The sequence below is a fragment of the Haliotis cracherodii genome, unplaced genomic scaffold (assembly GCF_022045235.1).
Source record: "Haliotis cracherodii isolate W230 unplaced genomic scaffold, xgHalCrac1.p SCAF_1, whole genome shotgun sequence".
In the NCBI taxonomy this organism is placed as follows: Eukaryota; Metazoa; Mollusca; class Gastropoda; order Lepetellida; family Haliotidae; genus Haliotis; species Haliotis cracherodii.
The window spans coordinates 21918002-21943145 of NW_027266264.1; the positions used below are offsets into that span (position 1 = coordinate 21918002).

A 25144-nucleotide genomic window follows, 5' to 3' on the forward strand; every position below is an offset into this window, starting at 1 on the left:
GCCATCCGCTACTTTAACCAAACTGGGCCAGGCGCTGAAAGAGCAGTGGACACAAATCCCTCAAATTGGCAGACTGATTCAGACTGCACCCGCAGCCACCCATGCTTGCCGTAACAGGCGACTATGCTTATCGTAAGAGGCGACGAACGGGATCGGGTGGTCAGGCTCGCTGACTTGGTTGATGCATGTCATCGTATCTCAATTGCGTGGATCGATGTTCATGATGTCAATCACTGGATTGTCTTGTCCAGACTCTATTATTTACAGACTGCCGTCATATAGCTGGATTATTGCTGAGTGCGGAGTTAAACAACAAACCAACCAACCAACCAACCAACCATGCCACGCCGTACAAACGAATGTTTGAATAGATTTTTGTTGCACAGCCCTTTCAGCTGTCTTGGTTGTTTGCAAACTTACAAAACCCCGCCAACATGTTCAGTCTGTTGATTGCCATGTTACACACAGTCCTTCTCTTTTCTTATCCAGCCATTACCATCACTGATACCACTATGTATTTTTGTAATCATCTGTTATTTTCGAATACGCCCGCGTATGTTTGGAGAGTATATTCACCACACAACAAAAAGCGTCTGTACCTGATCCAACTAACACAAAATACAGCATAAACTCCTTATCAGACCGATGATGGGTATCGGTTTGCCGTCCCTTTTATCTAGTGCTAGGGGTCATACCTGCGGGGAGTCTTTATGTCCTCGTTAAGATGCCAAATGTTTGAACAGAGCACTGTCTAATGCCTTCTGCTCGAGACTGGGACATAGAGGACTGTATAACAGCATTAGTCCCACAGCATTAAATTGCGCTGTGCTTCGGCACCATTTTTACGTGATATGTTCCCTATACAATAGGTATCTTCATGACACAAGGGATGTCATTGCTCACAAAATGTGGCAGTATCAAATGTCAAGGTTGCTATTATAAACCCGACCTGAGGAGAAACAAGCATTTTCAAATGGCAAACATTACTACAGTGAAATTCATCAGAGTGAGTGAGTAACTATGGTTTTACGCAATTTTCAGCGGGGGACACCAGAAATGGGCTTCACACATTGCACCCATGTTTGGAATCGAACCCGTGTCTTCGGCGTGACGCTTTAACCACTAGGCTACCCAACCGCCCCGCAATTCATCAGAACTTTGTTTATTGTTTCATGACTGTGTGACTAAAGGGAATTAATAGATATTTTATAAACCTAATAATATCGTTAAAATCATTTGACACAGCGACATAATTACAGGGACTTTTATTTCAAATGTAATATGTTTATGATTTCCCAACAGACATGTATTAATATCACTCAGTATTCTTTTCTCGTCGTGTCCAAAATTACTAAACAAGTGTTTGTCTGAACACAAAGCCGCACAGTGTCGCCATACAACCCATTCTTTGGCTAAATCATATATCTTAGCTTCAATTATTTCAGAAACACCATGAAGTGTTCACATTACTGTCGTGTCTGTGGCAGCCAGCGATGACTGGTTTAATAGAAAGTAATCTGAGTAGATATTATATTAGAAGAAACACAGATATTGCGGTTAATATTTCTCGTTGCCTCACGTCCCAGTAATTTCTATCATATTAACCGCCGGTTGTCATAAACGTCATACATCAGTCTACCAAAGTTTTTAATATTTTTCAACAATACCAATAAGAGATAAATATAGGCAGGCATGTTGAAATACGCAGTTGTCGGACGAACAAGTAGGACAGATCTACGTTATTTAGCATAATTCGCCATGGACTTTGCTACATGCCTTTGTATAAATGTCCTCACATTGTCATTGATCATTGTCAACAGTTTACTCTAGATTTGTTGTGTTGGCATGTTTGATGGTTCAGGTCCATGATGACAGAGCATGATGGTCAGGAATCGCAATTGATAGTTGTCTGCATCTTGTGGTCCAGGTTGTATTGATAGTATATAATAAAGGCAGTTCTTATCAATATATATTTATTCTGCAAGTGGCTAACTGTGTATAATTAACAGTATTTGTATACATTTTATGTTGATGATTTGTGATTGAATGAGCGTACAAAATATGACAATGTCTTTAACAAGTATCAAAAGTGTTGTCCTTTGACATTTTAAGCCTCGAACACATGCATGCTCTACATGTGCTATCTACATGCTTCGTAATAACTTGTCATCCCTTCAGCTTCATGTAAGTATATATACGGACATTTGGGGGCACAGGTGGCCGAGTCGTCTGAGGCACCGCAATTCGATGTGCAGGGTTGCTTCCATTGAAAACGTCAGAAACCTATGAATATGGGTTCGAATCCCGGTTCGCCACGAAAATCTTTCCAGGTTTGAAAGCACAATACCCGTGTTCGAGGGTTTCACCAAAGTGGTACCCGTCTGAGACCTTCATCACTTCGGGCGTTCCACCCACATCAAGCTGACACGCCGTGATATAACTGGTATACTAGTAAAGCGGCGTTTAAACCCAACTCACTCACTCACTATACGATCATTCATTCTCTCTCATGAGGCATTTATAACTTCCATCTTTCATTACAAATTGTTCTGACACATATGATCAAAACATGTCACAAGCGTCACATATTTTCTTTCACAAAATTCTTTTGTCAACATAAACTGACAAAACAGGAAGTATTGTGTTTCATTTAAGATTATTGAATACCGCTACCAAAGTGTTTTATACGATCATTTAAATCTGCGACATGGTTAATTATGTCCCATTTGCTTGTGATGCTCTTGATGTCAGTCACTGGATTGTCTGGTCCAGATTATATTATTTACAGAACTCCGTATATTGCTGGAATTTTGAGTGCAGCGTTAAACAATAAACAAACAAACAACAACATCTCTGCCGTCTCGATGCAGGCATTTGCACCTGGGAAGTACACATTTGATACACTTAACGTTGACACTGTCGCATCTGTTTTGTCGACAACCAGCTGGTGAGCTATCGCTCCCAATCCTAGATAAATCGGCTTATTTCTCGAACTGGCATCCGCTTTAGTTTAGCCTCTGTTACTATCTCTGTGAACCATTTTTATGCGCTCAGTGTGCGACAGCAAAATAAAGAATTTAGATGAATTGTGTATAAATGCTGTGCACGGTTACTTGAATATATTTTGAACGTTGTTCACTATTTACAGCTGTAGGATGGCACACCAAAGGATGTAATCATTATTAGCGTCGTAACTATATGCAGGTTTAACTTAACATTGTGATTAAATGTGTGATATTATTGTGTTAACTATGAGTAAGACGATTGTCATTTTTTTCTGGACGCACGCCATATGCATTGAACATAGGCTCGCTCTCTGTGACATCGTTAACTGCCGGGCAGACGAAAGTATGTACTCAGGTTTGATAGTGGCTAAAAATAAAACAAGCAAAAATAGTCCTTTCATGGCCATGTTTTCTATACAGGTGTCAGTTGTGTTTTGAACGTTCAAGTGACAACATCTTTTCCATATTCATAAGAAATCTTGGCTAAAAGCATATTAAGCATGCGTTTCCCATTCCCATCAGCAATTCCCTTTCACTGATTTACCACCTGATCTAAGAATAAAGGAGACCAGTGAGGCCGCCTCGTCTGTTTCATATTTAGATCAATGCATAAAAATTCAGAGTGACAAAACACTCTCCACATGATTGTATGACAAGAGAGATGACTTCAACTTTACAATAGTCAAATTTCCCTTCAGTCGAGCAATATTCCTACAGCTCCAGCCCTACATTACAAAACCTTTGAGGTACAATCGAGCATGCTCTTTTTGCCAAGATTTCAAAGAGCATCATACGATTACTACTCAGATCCCTTTCCATATTCACAGTCATGAAATCTCTGCAAAAGGTAGAGTGGACTGTACGATTCCAACTACAGTAAACTACGGTTATAACGAACACGCTTATAATGAACTAACGGATATAACGAACTAACTTTTTAGTCCCGACTACTTGATGTAGTTATACTGTATATATGCTTATAACGAATTACGGTTATAACGAACTAAAATAAGTAGTCCCTTTGAGTTCGTTATAACCGTAGTTTACTATATATCATGAACAAACACATTAAGGGGCAAGTCAACTGTTCACCTGCAAAAATCACGGGAACATATGGTAGAAGTCAAAATAAGGAATTGCGTCGGACTGCGACTGTTGCTAAGTGTAGACACAAACGACTGGAGCTGCCGTCATGTTGCTCGTCATAAAGGGGAAGTTGAATCCCTCTTGTCATACAGTCTTGTTGCCAGGATTCCATGTCACTCTAAATTTTTATGATTAGATTTCGTTCAAATCAAATCCTTTGTTTTCATATATCGTTTAGGACGATGGGACTTTATTATCCTGACTGAATCCTATAGTCTAATATCGGTACCCCGCTTGTCACGAAATATCAATATCTCAATACATATCCGATGGTCCTTGTGAGTTCACTGTATATATCAAGGTTCTTTTGAAAAGTGTATCTACACTTTGACGTGGGCAGTGTTGATGGTAGGTCACATGATTCACGATCCATATAACTGTCACGATTATGTTTTAAGAATTCAGACTTATTGTCACTTTCGAAAATAAAACCATATATTTTCAGTATAAACCTTCCAGTACACTCATAAATGTGAAATCATTTAAGGAATGCATTTAAGATAATGGAATTGCTGGTAATTTTCCATTTTATAAATGCCAGTCGAGTAGAATGTCTGACTCAAAGCAGCTCAAATCTTCATCGTTACCTGAAATGTCAGCTTCGTAATACGACACTGAAATGTATTTGATATTTTGTTCTGATAATATAAACAATCATCACATTTGCCGGAGTTCGTGATGGTTTGAAATACAAAAGATGCGTTTCTTAATTGATCAAAGCAAGAAAACCGACAAAACCTTTTTCACAATTATAAGAAATATCTGCCAAAGAAGATGAACTGTACCAGTCCGACCACATCATAAGCATGTGTTTATGAATTACTATAGTATAGTGATGTTACCAGGTATTCACGAAATAGTGAGCGAATCCTGCTCCATCGGTGGCACCCGTCACAAACATATGCAAAGGCAAGTAAGTGTTCACTTGACAAAACACGGGAACATAATTATGGCGTAAATATAATTAGAGAATTGCATAAGATATCATTTGTGTCACTGATGCGTCAAATTTGTCTTCCATAGAAATGAAAGCTTTACTAAGGACTTGAACGTTATGACTCGAAAGACTTATGAACAAGCGTGTGATACACTTTAAAATCTTCATAGAAAGATACTCGATTGTACATCAACGTAGTGCAATGTAGACAACAAAGGCTGGAGTTGTTGGAATATTGCTCGACATAAAAGGATGTTGACTGTTTGAAACTATGTTAAATGCTTTAATAGTCCCTGGAAAATGTCTTTCTAAAGGGATGGACACAGCCACGCTCTCCTAATGTCTTTGATGGAGTGGGTGGGATGGGGTTAATGTCGATTTGAACAGTATTCCAGTTTATATAATGTATCATAATGTTGGAGAAAGCTCGAAGTGATGCAGGTCTCAGATGTTTACCACTTTGGTGAAACCCACTAGCACGGTTATGGTGCTAACAAACCTAGAAACATAATCAGTGCTAACCGGGATTCGAACATAACGATAGGTTTCTGGTGTGCCCAGGGAACACAACTCTGCGAAATGCGGTGCCTTAGACGACTGGGCCCCTTTATTTTAACATTAGTTATAGATGTCTCCTCATCGTGTGGGTAACCAATGTTGAGTTATGTCATACGGACCAGCATACAGCTCTCGTGTTGGCGGTGGAACAACACACAAAGATGGGTCTCTACTTTTTAATTTCACGTGACATATTCCTCATAATATCTGGGAACGTTATCGGGCCCGTTGTTTTGATAAATAATCAAAAACGAAAATTGTTCGCTGAGAAGCAAAAATCTGAGTCATTGCAGACTGCATTAGAACAGATCACCTGGCTATGACCCATGGTAGAAACTGTATCAACCACCTCCAACTGTCAACACTGTCAACCAACTCTTACAATCACAACTATCAAGCAACTATATCAACTCCAACAGCCTACCCTAAAAACTACATCTAACAGCCAACGCTTAGTCAATTAACCAACTAAACAACCAACATTATCAACCAACTCTAACAACATTAACTAACGCTAACGCAGCCAGTTATATCAACCAACGATATATACTATTTTTACCGGCAAACTCTATCGACATAACTGTGGTAGTCAACACAATGGACCAACTCTAACAACCAACACCACAACCAAATGGCTCCGAATAGCCTGAAAGTCATACACCTGCCACTTATGGTTTCCGTTGGTCAAGCTATATAAGATATCCCCCCACCCGTGTAAACAGGTATTTAACATTTCTTCAATTTACACAATACAATGTTATCAACACACACTGGACAAGTGAGAACACTACTGCGTGTTGTTTTTATTACCTCTCAAGAACGCATTATATAGTGCGTGATTCGATGGTAGCACAACTGGTTGTCTGTTGAAGGGTTTGATTGCATTGATTGTGATGACATACTATTGTCGGATGCCTCAATCTCCTTGGCTTTTCTGTTCAAGGATTGATAACAATTAGAGATTGTGGTAACATCGTATTGGCGGAAGCCTCAATCTCTTCCTGGTTTATCTGTACAAGGATTGATAACAATTATAGATTGTGGTGACATCGTATTAGCGGATGCCTAAATCTCTTCCTGGTATATCTGTACAAGGATTGATAAGAATTATAGATTGTGGTGACATCGTATAGGTGGATGCCACAATCTCTTCCTGGCGTATCTGTTCAAGGATTGATAACAATTAGAGATGTGATGACATCGTATAGGTGGATGTGACGATTGTTTTTCTTTGTTTTCATTGCATTTTGAAGTTTGTGGTGAAACAACGTAGACTGATGTCAGCAGTGTCTGTTTGTGGTATATGAGATGAAATATGGGCTGAAATTGAATTCTCAGTCAGATCTATGAAAAATGGTAAATCAGTAGTAGAGGACGAGCTACCCATTGAAATTCTTAAACCCAATAGCTCTGTACCGTTTCTCTACAAGTTTTTGAATATGTGTTATGACAGTGGACGAATGCCTAAACTCTAGAGTCGTGGTATCGTTCCTCCAGTACCCAATCCATATACCAAGGACTAGAGAGACCCTGTTGCGTACCGGGGTATAACATTGACGTCCTGTGTATTTAAAATATATTGCCATGTTCTAAACGGCAGATTCCCCAGTTGAGCTGAGGAAAATAACCTCTTTGTTGAAGAGCAAAATGGATTCAGAAAGAGGAGAAGCACTATAGATCATTTAAAAAGTCTGACTAACATTGAGGAAAACAGAAAAAAGAAGAAGGCGAGCACAGCGGTGTGAAACGGATGTCTATTCTGTTTAATAATTTATTCATGAACGACCTAGAACTGATGTTGATGAGCCTCAATTTCGACGTCCAGATTGACAATAAGCTAGTATGCATGTTATATGCGGACGAAACTGTCCTGATGGCAGCAACAGAATCAGACTTGCAAGACCATCTCAACTACTTAGGTACATGGTATAAAACTAATAATATAGGTATCAGTGCCGACAAATCCAAGTTCTGCGCTTCCGTAACCCTTCTGAGCCGAGATCCCAATGTACTTTTACAGCCGGTAATATACCTATTGAAACTGTTAACAGATATACTTACCCTGGTCTACTTCTGGAGGGCTCACGGGTAGCCCAATCGTCTAAGGCGCCGCAATTCGCTGTGCAGCGTTGCGTCCCTTGGGCACGCCAGAAACCTACAATTGTTGGATCGAATCCCGGTTCGCCCCGTTATGTTTCAAGGTTTGTCAGCATCATACCCGTGCTCGTTGGTTTCATTAAAGTGGTAAACGTCTGAGAACTGCATCACTTCTGGCTTTCCTCCCACATTAAACTGACACGCCGCGATATATCTGTAATACTGATAAAAGCGGCGTTAAGCCAAACTCACTCACTCTACTTTTGGATGAGCATCTAGACTACAATATTACGGCTACAACTGTTGCCCAAATAGCAGGTAGAGCACTAGGTCTTGTAATTGCCAGGTGTAACGGGATAGGAGGTGTTGACTACAATGTATTCACAAAATTGTATGACATTCTTGTTTTACCAGTAATAACATATAGAGCGGCAGTCTGGGGTCAAAGAGAGTTCTCGTCAATCAATGCAGTTCAGAATCGAACATGCCGTTTCTTTTTGGGAGTTGGAAGATCTACATCCACTGATGCAGTCCTTGGAGATTTGGGATGGAATAAATCAGAGCCAATCGGTCTTACGACAATGGTGCAGATTCAAGAACATGAATGATCAGAGACTCAATAAGAAGATGTTAACGTGGGATGGCAACCTTTCATCTCCCTGCTGCAAAAACTGGACTCTTAGAGAACATAGGTTATTCCCCGAGAACAATGGTGATCACCTCTATTCACAAGATCAAGTTCCACTATCAGCAACAAGAACAGTTATCGATCACCTGGAAGCTTCGTTTACAGGTGACTGGAGTCGCCGGGTCGCAAATACCACAGGGAAATTCCGCACTTACCGCACCCACAGTACTGAGGTCTATGGGTCAGCTTGATTCTCCGGATGTTACCGCAGTGCCTTATCGAAGTTCCGGTGTGGTGTAGCACCAATTAGATTGGAAACAGGCCGGCATGAAGATCTCCCTTTGGCGAAATGCGTGGTGTGCTCCCTGCGTATGTATCGATGACGAGATGCATGTAATGCTACAGTGTCCTGTATAGGGAACCTTACATATGAGTTACACCAAGAAACCAGAGCCACCTGTCAAGATTGTTAAGCGTGGTCAGATATTGACAAGCTCTCAGAACTGTTTACCAATAATGACCTAATGTGTAAATGTGCAAAAAACTGTTTTATATTCTCAAGAGACGTAGATATCTACTTTGTAGGTAATACCGCTTTATATTTACTTCATGTTCATGTATTTTACCCTTGTATTTTATGTGGTGTATATACACTTCTACTTATATATACACAAATCTCCCATAACACTTACAGAGTGGCTCATGTATCGATATTATTACAATCTCATGTTCTTTTACATGTGTATATGAGATGCGACTCAAATAAATTATCTGTCCGTATGTCTGTCTGTGCTAAATATGTGAATACATTTTGTTGATAATGATGCATATTAGTCCCAATATCATTTCCCTATTCTGCTTTATTTAGCATTAGTATATAAGCTAATGTCAATCAGTATATTGTGAATACACAATCAATATTTATCACATGTATTGCAGAGTAGATGGATGTCACCAGATGTTTCAAAACACACCTATTATCATTTACAGTGGCATTAAACTTGTAATTTCCTGTACTTTCAAAATGTTTAAATTCAGAACACGAATAAATATATGGGGAGGACGTTAATCTAATGGAGAATGCGTTCGAATTGTTCACGTACATGCCAGTGTTCGATTTCCAACATTTAACATACTTTGGTTATTTGTGGTCTCAATCGTTATATTTTCACAATACTTTCAACAATAGGTCATTAAAACGCTCTACCTGCTCGTTTCTCTGTTTGTTCAACTGGTACTGAAGTCAATTCCCAAACATGAACCTCATGTTATCTTCCACCACTGTCTAGTTCGCGTATGAACAAACGCTTTGAGAACCGAAATCTCTCTTTTATGTCCCAGTTAACCTACACCCATACTTTGTATATCTGCACCCTCTCCCTCGTGGTTTTATTGTTTGTTGTCCCTTCCACAAAATGGGTGATAATACCTGACGGCGATGGAGCATGACAAAGGGAATTAACCTTGAAGCAGCCTCTATCTCCGAAACAGCTGGTTTATCGGTCAGCGGGAAACAATGAGCTGTGTACAATTGTTGTTTTACCCTAGCTCGGCACGTGTCGGGAGGGCATAGTCATCTGTGTTATTGTAATGTTTATCAAAACAACACCAGATGTCACTTTTGCTTTCAATTTAAGTACGAATTTATGTGACTGTAGTCATTTTCAGAAGTTTTATCAATGATGGAGTTGTATATGACGCAGGTGAAAAATCACTGTTTACATACACCCCTTTTGTCGAGTATGAGTCACTATCTAGAACACTATTAACTGCGAGATTACGCTTGTCCTGCAATACACCAGTTGTGACACGTCCTTGAATGAGAAATGGATGATTCCTTGTCGGAGGATGGTTCGAGGGTAAGCAATTTCTCTTCTGTCGTGCTTCGTAGATAGTGATAAATCATGCTGACGGCATATACATGTATGTCCATATTTTAAATGATTAACAGTAGCTCAACGTGAATGTTTAAGGAAATCTCACTTCGTTGGTAGTGAAACGTTTGGGAACACAACGTGCAATTAAGCCTATTTTTATGGAGATGCATATATCAGTAAAAATCATTTTGAAAGACATCAGGCATCTGATTAGGTCTTCGCGATAACAAACCATTATGTCTTCAGAAAATATCGCGGACCTTACCGAAAGATTTGCTTTACTTTGGAGCAAAAATCGTATTCGGTAATGGCGATTCCTGTGACTCCAATATTTTAGTGTATTTTTCAAACAAATAAAATTGGGTACATGTATGGAATCAAGTCACAAAAACGCAACTGCTACAGAAAAGCATGCATTCCATGCAAAAGTTGACTTTTATGCAAGCCACATGCATTTCACTACCCAAGAATGGGTATAAAAAAACAATGCTTTAACGGGATTCCATGTGCATTGTTTAGCATCGTGCTGACAACAACCACTCAGAAAACAATAAAATTATTATTCAACATTACGAAATGCCACGCCTGTCCGAAAATGAGCGCCTGCGAGCCATTGGTATGCTTGAAGCAGGATCGAGTCAACGTGATGTTGCAAAACAATTTAACGTCCACAGAAACACCATTTGGTGTTTATTGCAACGTTGGCAAGAGACAAATGCAGAGACCATCCTCGGAGTGGCACACCACGCGTAACCAATAATCGACAAGACAACTGGTTTCGAACAACACACCTACGAAATCGATTCCAGCCAGCAACAGTGACTGCAAGAAGCATTCATGGCCTTCGACGAATATCTTCACAAACCGTACGTCGTCGCCTCAGATGTGCAGGGATTGTCGCCAGAAGACCCGCCAGACGTCACATTTTGACAGGAAACCACCGTCAAGAACGTCTACAGTGGTGCAGACAGCGTCTACGCTGGAAGGTCATGCAGTGGGGACAAGTCCTATTCACTGACGGGCCTCGTTTTCACCTCAGGCACAGCGATGGACGGATTCGAGTGTACCGACGTCGACGTGAACGTTACGTCAATCATTGTGTCATGGAAGAAGATCGGTTCGGGGGCGGCAGCATTATGGTATGGGGTGGGATTACAGCAGGACAGAGGTCCTGTTTGATAGTGGTAGAGGTAAATCTCAATGGACAGCGCTACCGCGACGAGATCATCGGCCCTGTTGTTCTACCTTTTTTGCGTCGTCATGGCCCAGGCATTACCTTTCAACATGACAACGCCCGGCCTCATATTGCTCGACTTGTTCAGGATTCTCTTCAACAAAACAACGTGTATGTCGTCCCTTGGCCTGCTCGCTCCCCTGATCTCTCACCAATCGAGCACATGTGGGATGAGATCGATCGGCGCCTTCGACGTCAACCACGTGTTCCACAGACACTCCAGGAACTTCGAAACATGCTCCAGCAGATATGGACAGATATCCCACAGGACTTGTGCGACGCCTGGCCCATTCCATGAGACGAACATGTGTTGCTTGCATCGCAACCAGAGGTAGACACACACGCTATTGATTTGTAAATTAACATTTTGGCATGTTCATGTTGTTTTTTATGAAATAACGCATTTTTTAAGTCAGTATGACAAATTAAACCATTTGAACACTTACAGGAGTCTTTTATCTGTTGCAAACCGAAATTGTTTCAGATTTGGTAAAAACATAACTTTGTATGAAATCTTATTCAATGTCACAGGAACTTTTGTTGTTCAGTATAGTTGTCTCATGCAAGCGCTTAATAAATAAAAGGCACTAGCATGTGGAACAGAACTTCATACTAAATGAATATATTAAGAACTAAGCAGCTATGTCTTCATTATGTATTTTCATTCCATAACAAACTGTGACAAACCATGTCAAAGTTTAGAGGTAGCGACCACCTTAACACCCAGGTCTGGTCAATGTTAAAGTACGAAAGATACGACCGCATTAGCACCCAGGTCGTGTCCATGTCAAAGTGTCGAATTCTACAAAAGCCTTAGCATCCAGGTCGTGTTCATGTCAAAGTATGGAAGTTACAACCGCCTTAGCACCCAGATCTTGAATGTAAACCTACATAACTGTTGTTCCTTGTCTCAAGTTGTTTGTCTGAAACCAATCGTGCAGCGCTTACTCATCAATCACACTCATCAATCAATCACTTAACAATCACACTCATTCGATTCAAAATTTGTTTCACGTTATTTTTTTCCGATTTGACTCGGTGTATTTATTATCTGTCATAATTCCGTGATAGTGCCTTATTGACAGCAGTTCTAACGTTCTATATAAACATTAGGTACATTGTTTGTTTGTAAGGTTTATAACCACGATAAAATGAGTGAGCGTGTGGGTGAGTGAGTGAGTTGGGTTTAACGCCGCTTCGATGACTATTAACTGTCTCTAAAACTAATAAATATTGTCGACATCTCGTCATTTGAGATGCACATATTTGAAGTATCTGCATTTTTAAATCAAACATCTTTATTCTAATTCCTATCAGGCGTTCGAACTTCCACGATTCATGCCATAAAAAAAACTCTAATAGTACTCTCAATTTCTCGGTGTGCTATTGGTTCTCCTCATCACCAGTTCTGATACGACATTGCCGCAAGGTACGCAAAGTGAAGTCTACATTGCAGTCACAATACCACGCAGAACGTCTCCTGTTTCTATGGCCTCCCATGAATGCCTTCGGTTGTTTTCATGGCTTGTCCATTAAAATAGATAGTCGTATACATTTAACGTATCAGAAATATTAGAGCAGGTCACTTTGTGCATTGTCAACTGTATCATCGAGACATGACCATGTAGAAAACAAGAGGGTCAGGGTTTGTCTGACCGCCCTTGAGTCCATCATTAACTTCCGCAATGGACACGAAACAAACAGCATGTTGTTCGCTTCTGAGAAGCCTCAAAGAAAGCTAATTAGGTTCGTTGAACGAGTTTAACAAACAGCACGAAGGATCCCTGCATCGCTATTCCGCCACACGCCGTGTCTGGACGCTGTTTAGAAGGACTATGAATAAGTTGAATTAGCCTTATTAGCATATTGCTCTTCTGATAGAGTGACTCTTCATTAAAACCTGTATCGGGGTAATTCACCATGTCAGTGTCCGATAAGGTAATGACAGTTTTACGCGCAGAGATATCAACTTGAAGTCATTTCAGAACGCTTGACTAATACGTTCGACTTAATTGAGTCTTCCACAGACCGCCATATCTTTTGTAATTGTCAAAAGTGAAATCCTCGATCACGTGATTAAATCGTTACCGATAATAGCGTTTTAATAAAACATTCGCTGACCGGGTTTCGGTCTTTCCGACCCTCTCCCACCACGCGATGTCAATTCTGTCTTTTGATAAAAACGGAAACTCATTTCATTCGGATCTGTCGTACACTGACACGTGACCTGTAAGTCGTTGAAGCCGGCTCAATATGTTACATTACCAGATACAGTACTACACATGTAAATATCAAGTATTGTTATGTGATAATCTACAACCCTCTCTGTCTCTATCTGCCTGTCTTAATATGCGCGACGACCCGTGATGATTCCGGGGTAGAATAGGTCTTCAGCAACCCATGCTTGCCGTAAAAGGTGACTCTGCTTGTCGTAAGAGGCGACTAACGGGATCGGGTGGTCAGGCTCGCTGACTTGGTTGATGCATTTCATCGATCCCTATTGCGATCCCAATCACTGGATTGTCTGGTCCAGACTCGATTATTTAGAGACCGCCGTCATATAGCTGGAATATTGCTGAGTGCGGCGTTAAACAACAAACAAACAAACAAACAAATAATATGCGCGACACAGACACCGTATACAGTAAGCATTGACATTTACGTTTGTTGTCAAAGTAGGTACCACAAGAAAATCTTGCTCATTACTGTCTCCATTATTGTTCTTGCTTAGAGTCAGGCAATGAGGCAGCAAGTGTGGATGTGAAACTGTTTTACGCCATTGTAATCAATATTCCAGATATTTAGAAACTAATCGAGTCTTGACCAAACAAACCAGTGGCAAGGTTCCAGTGAGTGAGTGAGTATGGTTTTACGCCGCTTTTAACAATATTCTCAGCAATATCACGGCAGAGGACACCAGAAATGGGCTTCACACATTGTACCCATGTCGGCAATCGAACCCGGGTCTTCGGCGAGACGAGCGAACGCTTTAACCACTAGGCTACCCGACCGCCCCGGCAAGGTTCCACACCGTCGGGATACGATTACATGCTAAGTCACCGAGATCACCCAGTAAAGGCCCATTCCTCTTACGGCAAACAATACAAAAAGGCTCCCTCCCATTTTATCTTGACTAAAACTGCAGAAAGCCATGTCGATCCATAACCGATTGTCCTGACTCCTTCTCGAAAAGATATTCAACAGTTGATCTGCGCGTTTAGAGTGAGTCACATACACAATAGATAATAAAATCTGTTTTGTCGTTTTGTTGTTGGAAAATCTCACCGTAACTGTGCAACATGAGCCAACTGAATGTCTCTCCAATTCATGATTACATTAACAACCAAAGAAGTAGGTCGTAGAATGAGTTATGTGAATGTGGTATTCGTGTTGCGTTCATCGTCGTGAATTCGCGTCATGTAACGCACATAGGTCATTTCCCTGGTGTCGGAGATCATAGGAATCCCTGTCATTGCAAATGTCGCATCACCATATATATCCTATATCTTATGTACAGCCACGGGTATCGTGTTTGCATATGTTGAGCTATTTGCTCTGGGATGGCACCAACCATGCGCATGACTGACTTTAATAAGTGGCAGTGAAGACTCAGAGGAATACGCGATTTTAATGTTCATCCTCAGTGCTAGGTACATAAACGTATTTGTCAAATATATGGAGTGAATTTGGTTTCATGCCGCTTTAAATAGTAGTTCAGTGTTATCACGGTGAGTCACATTAAAGTGAAAGGAAAACCATGTGTTATGGTGGTTTATCACCTTGATGAACCCATTTCATGTGACAGACCGAGGATCATAATCTGGTTAAACCCGGGATTCGAACCAAGGATCAGCGAATACATGAAATATATACTTTTATGCATTATAACAGCATGAACCTCACGAATACAACCCCATCACTATGGTTTGAATAGCAAACAGCATTTCAAGACGCATGTATCGCTGTACTCGAACAATACGTACATACTCTCTATTTAATATTGACACAAAGGGATAACAGACATGGATTTTTACGTATTTACTGTGCCGCATAAAACTATACGTCAAGGATATTTTAAGCGAAATTGTGTTGTAAATATTGTTAAACGTGTTTTTATCGTCGTTGGGGAAATCTGAAGGCAAGGATTTACGCGGAAATCACGGAAGCCCCACTGAAGACGAATCTGCAAATAAAAAATAGGGCGTTAAAGCTCTCCATCGTTGTTCTCGATCAACAATAAATCTCAAGCTGGGCGATTAACGTCACATTTGACAACGGCTAATCCACTTACTCCTTTGGCCATTTCTGGCTACAGAACAAATTAGACGGATCCGACCTGCAGGTGGACACGTCGGCTACTGATTGACGGCCACAACACAGCTTCATTGAGAAGCCACATGTTTTTCACAATTTCTCAATCTCAATTGAGCTTTTTCCCTGAGCTTCGCTTCGTCTGGACGCTAATTATGGTCGACTTATTGGTCTACTTAGCGTTTGAAGTCTTACACCTTCAAGAGCGTCATTGGCACAAATTCTTGCGTTCTCATTGAGAATATTTCCACACTGTTAAGTATCTGTTTACGTATACTCTTATTTCTTCTTCGTGATCAATCAGTTTTTAAAATAGTAAAACCCATATAGCTAAATAATTCTAACGTGCGTTGTATTTGACGTGTAGACCAGTAATGTATGGAAAGCAACATGTTTAAGGCTGAGATCTATCCTGATCATTTTTCAGGCTGAACTCGAATGTTGCATCCCTATATCACATCGCGAAGCTCCTTATCACCTTGCCTCTAACATGAACGACTAATGATATTGATCTTCCTAAACTTTCTTTATTCTAATCTCCAAGCTGAGATATGCGACTTTCCCCGATAATACGTCCACAAATATGCCTTCACTTATACCTGAGCTATCAGGACTGACGGTAATACCGGTGATGACGTTAATCATCACCGCTAATGGTATGGGATGGAACAATTTCGGGTTAAAAAAGCATTCAGTAAAGTTAGTCTTCAAGAGCTTCAGCAGACTGTTTATGGATATCCCTCAATGCTGGCTCATTTGGGAAATGGCTAGGAGGAAGTATGGATTTATAACATGGCAGGCGCATTTTCAGATCATTTCTGTAAACATTATATGTCAATTGTAGAAGTGGGATGTGTGTTGTTGGTACCCTTGTTCCATTACGCTGTCTTATGAAAACACCAGTTGGCTGTCCATGCAAGTACATTTATACATTGATGAAGACTACGGAGTAATCAAGTCTTTAAAAGACATTTAGAAGTGGTCCTAATGAAGGGGTAAGCATATACACCGAAACGTTGTGTTCCTCATAATAAAGAAGTTGACATCCATAAATTCTCTTCCTTATGGAATAATCATTTTAAACCAGAAACCCGCCTGCTCCTACATCAATGGATGTAGGTAGTTGTATGTTCTATGTCGACACCACTCGGCGTAGATGCGTCTCTTTTACAAAAGGAATAGCTTTCCAAATATAACATGTGTATTATGTTCAGTATTGTGTTAGGACTTGGATAGACGTACTAGGGTCGTTCAATATTATTTGCAACTTTGGCATTTATGTTTACACAAACAATGTCAACTTGTGGCAGGTGTGAAACTAGTCATAACATCAGGTTCACATGTGCCATAACAAGTTCCAGAAACAACAATAAGTTAGATGTAATGGCTTCATTCACCTAAGGGGGGCGGTCGGGTAGCCTAGTGGTTAAAGCGTTAGCTCGTCACGCCGAAGACCCGGGTTCAATTCCCGACATGGGTACAATGTGTGAAGCCCATTTCTGGTGTCCCCCGCCGTGATATTGCTGGAATATTGCTAAAAGCGGCGTAAAACCATACTCACTCACTCATTCACCTAAGGGTGGTCACAATCATGGATTCTCTCAAACATGAACAACGCACTGTGATAAAGTTCTTTACCAAGCAGGGATGCAAAGCAAAAGAAATCCATGATCGCATGTGGCCGCCATATGTGAATGTGGATTCGAACAGTTAAATCACCCACCCTACAGCCAAGACTTAGCCCCAAGTGACTATTTCTTGTTCCGGCAAATGAAATCTTCCCTACGCGGAAGACGTTTCCAGGATGACGAGGACACAAAGGCTGCGACAGAGGCGTGGTTAGAGGGCCAATCTGTGGATTTCTATAAAAGTGGTATTAAAAGCTTGAAGGACAAATGGAATAAGTATAGTGAGGTGAATGGAGATTATATTGAAAAATGAAAGTGCAAAAGATATTCTGCGACATGGTCTATATTGAAGTTACAAAACGTATTGAACGCTCCACGTATATACAGGTGAACAATATATTTTAGAGTTTATATTTAGGGCCGCTTTTGGATGGATCGGAGCAGATTTGTTTTCAGGTGATATTTCCTGAAATATATCAGAGTCTTAGTTGTGTTTTTTTCTAGAGTTTGCCATCACTGTTCAAAATTTCAGGCGTGTTGTGTATGCAATAGTTTTGAATTTGTGTATATTAAAAATACTTGTCTTGGATGGAAATGTTTTGTGGTACGCTTCGTAAAATCAATGAATCTGATAGGCGCAAACTTATGATAAATGGGTGTTTTTAAATGAACCTTCGTCCCGTGTGAAACTCGAACATGGGTTTTCGGCAGTAAGATCAATGCGTATATGATCAATGGCAGCAAGGGTCAGGGTGTGTTGCACGAGACGGAATGAATCTGCGCTCAGACTAAATACCCTTGATAATCTAGAGGGAGGGGTCAGCAGAGTGTTACCACTTCACTTGCAACCGACGATGTCAGTAGTTTGTCTGTCTGCCAGTTGTTCATTTGATGTCTTCCAGATTCGTCAACCCAGATATTTGCGACTGTATGAACGGTGTTATATTGTAATAGAAACCTCATCTTCATTGCTAATCCAGTCAGCACCACCGTCTCATATAAACACAACACATTAGATAATTCATAGTTCCGCCATAACCAACAGATCTGCTTAGAATTTATCATATTGTACTTCCTGATGTTGGTATATTCAACGTCAACTTCATGTACAATTTATTATTTTCCACGTAGGAACATTCACGTAACTGGAAAAGGAATCGACAAAATCACACACTATTAGTACATATATCAATCAATGTCAATGATAACGCCGCCTACAAGTCCGCGGAGAACGAGTGGTCTAAACACCACAACACATGTGTTACTCTGTCATTCTAGACTTCTCTCTTGAAGTGTTTTCCGTGTCTGCTCCAGACAATGTCAGCCTGTCGTGGGGGCGGTCGGGTAGCCTGGTGGTTATAGCGTTCGCTCGTCACGCCGAAGACCCGGGTTCGATTACCGACATGGGTACAATGTGTGAAGCCCATTTCTGGCGTCCCCCGCCGTGATATTGCTGGAATATTGCTAAAAGCGGCGTAAAACCATACTCACTCACTCACTCACTCACTCAGCCTGTCGTGCTGTACAGCTACAGCTATATGAGTAAACATTGGTAACATCATGTATATTCATCAACAGTCTCTATATTATTATGTAAATAACATAAATATAAAGTTACATTCAACAAGCAATCAAACAAAAGTTATGAAGTCTGTTCCCCGAGTAATTATGCATTCGGAACGCACAAAGAGGGAGGGAAAATATATATCGGATTCTTTTGAAACCGAAGAATTTTGCGTTATGTAAATACTTGTGGTTCTTCGTTATGTAAATACTAGACTAGTGTTTTCTACCAGCATGTTAACTGAGAAAGAAATCTGATAAAATTATGCATCAGTACTATCAATTGTTGACATGACTCTAAAACGTGTCCATTCCTCTTTTGTACTCGATTCCAAAACCCCATAACCATCCGTACAAAGATACATATGTTCCTGGTGCCAGCAGATGTACCTCTAAAATCCCTGTCTCAAAATTAACGTTGGTTCTTGATACGAACCCATTCTGCCAAAACATTTGATATTTCAACTTTGTACACAACTATCCCACACGACAAACATAATGTTACGCAACGTAGTGACCATAGATATAGTTACATATCTATCATCAGAGGCTCTGGACAATTAGTAAAACATGAAAGCAAATGTCGCCTGAAGTTTACTGAGAAAAGGACATGTGAAATGCTTGACTTCCTCATTGAAAACATCTATGTAAAATTGGATGGTAAGACATTTAGGCAAGAGGTAGGCATCTCCAATAGCACTAATTGTGCTCCCCTATTTGTTGATTTGTTTCTTTATGCCTTTGAAGATTCGGGTTGGTCAAAACAAGGCCAAGAAGTTTTCCTGAAGGTTCCGGTATATCGATGATCAAATATTGTTAAATAATAGTCCAACAGCCAATTCCCTTTCACTGATATGCCCATCTGAACTGGAAATAAAGAAGACCAGAGAGGCCGCTTCAAATGTTTCATATATACTCGTATATCATATGCGTAAAGATTAAAGTGACAAAGAACAAGAAGGATGACTTCAACTTCTCAATAGTCAACAAAGGCTGTTTGAACAGGGTTACAACATTCAAACGTTTAATGGCTGACATGTGGAGGACATTTCCAAATTTGTTACATCAAGGACAAAAATTATGTCCGAAGTGATCCCTATTTTGACTTGTATTTGCATGTGTTTGTGACGGGTGCCACCTGTGGGACAGGATACGCTCCCATTTTCGCGAACAGCTCTTATCATCACTGTTTCATAGTGATTCATATATATAGTCATGATATAGAGGAACTCGTAAAATCGACTCTGCTTTTGGCATTGATTTCTAATGAATATGGAGTGTTTTTCCCGCTTTTATTTATTCATTATCCTTGGTCATGATCTCCATGTTCTTTTTTACCTTGGTAAACACGAATGTCGGCGTTACCTTCGTAAGTGTTGACAACTGATTAATAGAGGGTACATGAAGTCAAATGATGTTATGTCGCTTGTCACATGATTGGTTAATGAATGTTGGAAAATATGTCTTACTGATCTTATTTCACGGTTTACAAACATCAGGTTGTGCGGATAGCGAAAATGAGCAGAGTGGCGAGAATATGGAATCCGCGAGAATTGAAGATAATGGATGGTTATGTTTTGTATGACAAATGGCAGAACGGGAACAAAGATATTTGGAATATTTCTGTCACTGGCATTAGCAATCAAGACTCGCGACGTCAAAATAAGAATATACGTAGACAGACAGTACATTGAGCCTTTAATGTCTTAAGAATGTTTAATGAAAGAAAATACCTATGCGTTTGATATTGTCATGTTTCATGTATCGATTGAGACACACCTCGGCGTCGTGGCTATTTGTGAGCTAATCCTAACTCCTAATGTCAAAGAGATATATTCCCTAGCCGAATCTCTCCTGAAAAGTAATATTACACCCTGCCTTACGATCACAGCATTATACAGGATATATGTTTCCAGTTACCGGAATGATCTTTATCAGTAACATCATGTCACCTGCATACATAACCTGTCTACATCGACCTGATGTCACGTGTCTTATGTACTAACGCAATCAAAGTCTGTTCACTTTGAGAGAAGCGACATGTGACACTTGTTTCAATGAGTTAGTTACCATGGTAACATCCTACAATGACTTCCATCTTCATGGATGTTTATGAAGAACTCTTGTGTAGGCCTGTCGCTACATTGCGAGACCATTAGCAGTGGCGACAGTAGGCAGTGGAATCTTGTGAAGGTAGTCGACGTATGAATGACAGCTAGAGTGCCTTGGACAAATCTGCACCATCATGGTAGGAGCTTAACATATGAGCATACTTCAATGATATCTGTCAAGGTGTATTTTAACTTCGTTGAATACATCCATCTTTAAATTTCTAATGAAGTTTTTCAGATAATTTTTTGTCGTAACTAATTTTTTATTTTATTTTTTGTTTTCATTTTAACTGGCTTCAAGATGCTAAATAAAATTACGTCACTTTTTTTATTATACATTTTTCGGCATTTTTGTTTTCATTGTGATTTGTCGTCATTGCTTGTTCTTGTTGGAGCTATATGCATAGTGATACAATTATCGCGATCTTTAATAGGTTTTTCAAACGTTAGAATCGTTTTTTACCGACGTAGGGTCGCATTTTGATTGGTCACATGTCAGAAATCAGATAGCACTTGCTAAAACATACCTTTATGTAGTTTATGCATTTTTAGTCATTTATGAATGTATGAATGATGTTTACTTACCTGCCTTTAACTTCGTCATTTCTATTTCGTTCTGCCCCTGCTCTAATTCTATCTATTTTTCCTTGCATTAAAATACGAATATGAATATTTCCAAATTGATTGATTTTACACATTGACTGCAACATTTTAGATCGTTGCTTATAGTACTCGCAACCAAAACGGAACTTTACCGGTTTTCACGTCATTTTGCACTAATGCAATAATTTGACGTATGAAAATAATACTATCATGTAATGCTGCGTTTCTTATTTTCAGGATAACACCACAGACGACCCGTGCCGCCAAGAAGGGGTGGAAGAGGTCATGGCCTTCCTGAAAATGAACGTGACCTTCAACCGGTCATCTTGTCACAGCCAGGAACCCGGCTTCATCACCTACAGCCAGGCATTCTACTCCTACTTCACCCCCGTCATCCTCATCATCGGACTCACTGGAAACATTTTGTCCCTCCGTGTCTTCGTCTCCAGAAATATGCGGAAACTCTCTGCGAGCACATACCTTGCTGCCTTATCAACGTCGGACATCATGGCGCTCGTGTTTTACGTTCTTGTTGATTGGCTGAGACGGGGACTTCCGTTTTTCTCGGGGCATCATGAACCGGTGTTTTTAGAGACGCATGGCGTTTGTCAAATAGCTCTGTATCTGTCCTATGTTTGTCGATTTTTGTCGGCATGGTTCATCGTCACGTTCACTGTGGAACGATACATCGGCGTGTGTCATCCGTTGCGGCGGAAGGATATCTGCGGAAGTAGATGCGCGCAAAAGGTTATTGGGAGCCTCGTTGTGATCGGTATGTGTCTGATGATGTATAAACCTATTCTAAGTGGTGTTTACACACTGAAACCGACCAATGTTCAGCGATGCACGGCTGATCCTAACCTTAAATTTGTATCTTTCACCCTGGACAGTATCTTTGCAGTCTCCATAACTCTTGTGCCATTTATGATCATCACCGTTCTCAACACCATGATCATCCGAAAGCTGTACATGCGATATCGCCGCCACAAGCAGTGTAATGTCATCACGGAGGAGAGTATCATCAGATTAGAGTTCACCATCATCCTGCTTGTGGTGTCTTTTGTTTTCATCATGCTTAATCTCCCTTTCTTCTGCGTGTGGTGTAAACAATTCCTATTGTCCGCATCGGAAGTGGTGATCTTTCCAGGACTCCAAGGATCTCTGCTCATTACCAGAGTCATATTCTACATGAACTATTGTATTAACTTCTTCCTGTATAGCATAACTGGAGCCTACTTCAGACAAGAACTGAGGATGTTGTTCGTTTACAGGAATAAAAGATACATGGAATATGGGAGATACTCGCGGAACAATTCAAACACACCCACGCCTCAGTCTTGGGTTTGACAAAGTGTCTATTTGTTTGCGTCCAGTTCGTGTTGTGCAAACAAAGGAAATTGTATAGCTTTATATGCTGTGTATACCACGTGATATTGTGATATTTTATTGCAACAAATGCTACAAGCGACGGATTGTAATGTCTTGGTGAGACGTCCTCCAATTGTATATATGTTGTATACAACATGTTGTATATTTTCTACCAACAGAAGAGATGCAAAAACTGTAATCTTACAATTCATGTCACTTTACCAACTACACGAAACCAGTAACAGTTAAGATTCAGTGTAGTGGTACAAGTGGCCCACTGGTCTAAGGCGTCGCAGTCGTAAGTTCGAATCCCGAATTAGCTGATTATGATCCCTGGACTAACAGCATTATACCCGTGATCAGGGGTTTCAAATTATTTGTAAATCTGCATAAGTTTCCTCAAACATTAAAGCATACTGTTCAAAGCAGCGTCAAAACCAACTCTCCCACTCACTTAAATTCGATATGTTGACAATGCTTAGAACACCAAGGACAAATAACACAATGGTCTATCCCTGGCATCTCTTACAAATCACAACCGATCTGCAGAAAAAAGTAATATCCTTTTGTCTTCCCAAATACAATAGGAACATATGGTAGTGCTCATCTACTAATTACTTCAGTAAACTCGATTTATTGTTATTTTAGATTCCAGAAAAGTAATGGTTTGGCGGAATCATACCTATTCTAAGCCATACTTTCCTTGACACTAAGATTGGCGTATTGTTATCTCGGGAGTGCTTTTGGATGATTTGACAGGAACAATGCAACATATCAGTATGACGTGACGCGATCTCTTCTGTTTCCTTCGCCTTTGGCACTGAAACGTTTCTTGTATATCAATCGAATATGTAGAAATATACACATGTATTTCCATTTCTTGTGCTTATAATGCAAATATGTTAATGCTTTTGTTTATTGGGTAGCACAATATTTTGAAAACTATAGTTTGGGGTCGTTAAACATAAGGGATCGGAAACTGCAGGTGCGTTAAATGATGAAGGGTCGGTCTTCTGTGAAAGTTGGTGTGGAGTGGGATGGGGTCACGGATGAAATCGTGAAGACCAGTTATGACCAACCTCGAATATCTCCACTCTATTATTAATACCCATGACCCATTTGACAACTTATGTTCGTTTGGCCAGTGTGAATGACAGGTAGCTAAACATAGACATCCAATCTAATCACACTGCTCTTTCGGGATTTAAACAAGCAGCACTATCTCCAATAGTCCTCTCAACCCTTGCGTGTCGTAGCGAATACAACTGGGAGGTAAAGTAGCATAAGGACATCACCCGTCTTAGAATTCAGGAACACAAACACAATGTCCAAGCATAAAGTCATTTATAACATCGAGGTTTCGTTCGTATGATGCCGCTATTTTGAATGTAAATCTATACCGAATCCAGTTTTAGAGGAGGTATTTTGATTGGTTGTTGATTTGATGCTCATGAAGAGAAGAATTCTATGTTAACTGTCATTTGGACATTCCGTTCACCTCCCCAGGCCGCGTTACAGTGAGGGGGTGCCGCTTAAACTGACCTGTATATGATCAATATTTAATCCAGTCGACTCAAATAATTATGCTTATACGCGAGTCTTTATTCTAGGTACTAATTGGTTGAAACATATTTATTGTTATTTACCATTAAATAAAAAAGAAAATGGTTCAGATGAAAAAATGAATTGTGAAAGGTTTGTCTAATTTTCTTTAAAGCACATTCTGATCTCGTATTGCACAGATTATTGCAGGTGCATTTTGAGTATTATCGCTTCTACACAATCTACTTGCGATGTGGTAAATAATTCACTACATTCGCTGTAGGACTCATTAAAGGCATAGTCTACCGATTGGTGGAATCTATATTTAATGCCATGAAGATGCTGGCGTCTTCGGTAACTTGATAGTTGTTCTGTCTCTGGTGAACTAGCAAGTCATGTGAAGCAGCGACTTAAATCAGATATTTTTCAAATCCATATGTGTGTCTACGATTCCATTTGTTTGTTGTCATGATTGTTACAATAATACTAATTTATTACATCTTTCTCTTTTAGTTACAATATTAGGTATAGTAATA

The 25144-nt window shown here is 40.1% G+C and overlaps 1 protein-coding gene across 2 annotated transcripts in view; it reads left to right on the plus strand.

Annotated features, from left to right (window-relative positions):
• LOC139461944 (thyrotropin-releasing hormone receptor-like) overlaps positions 1 to 24707 on the plus strand; it is a 72881-nt gene extending 48174 nt beyond the window's left edge. Inside the window, exons 1-2 of one of the 2 annotated variants that reach the window (XM_071243443.1) lie at positions 10143 to 10230; positions 21936 to 24707. In XM_071243443.1, coding sequence (XP_071099544.1) covers positions 10198 to 10230; positions 21936 to 23045 — 1143 coding nt within the window. In that variant the 5' untranslated portion in view covers positions 10143 to 10197 and the 3' untranslated portion in view covers positions 23046 to 24707. Of the gene's footprint in view, positions 1 to 10142; positions 10231 to 21935 lie in introns of those variants that run through there. The other variant, XM_071243434.1, reaches the window with a different exon arrangement.
• Positions 24708 to 25144: the final 437 nt, after the last annotated feature.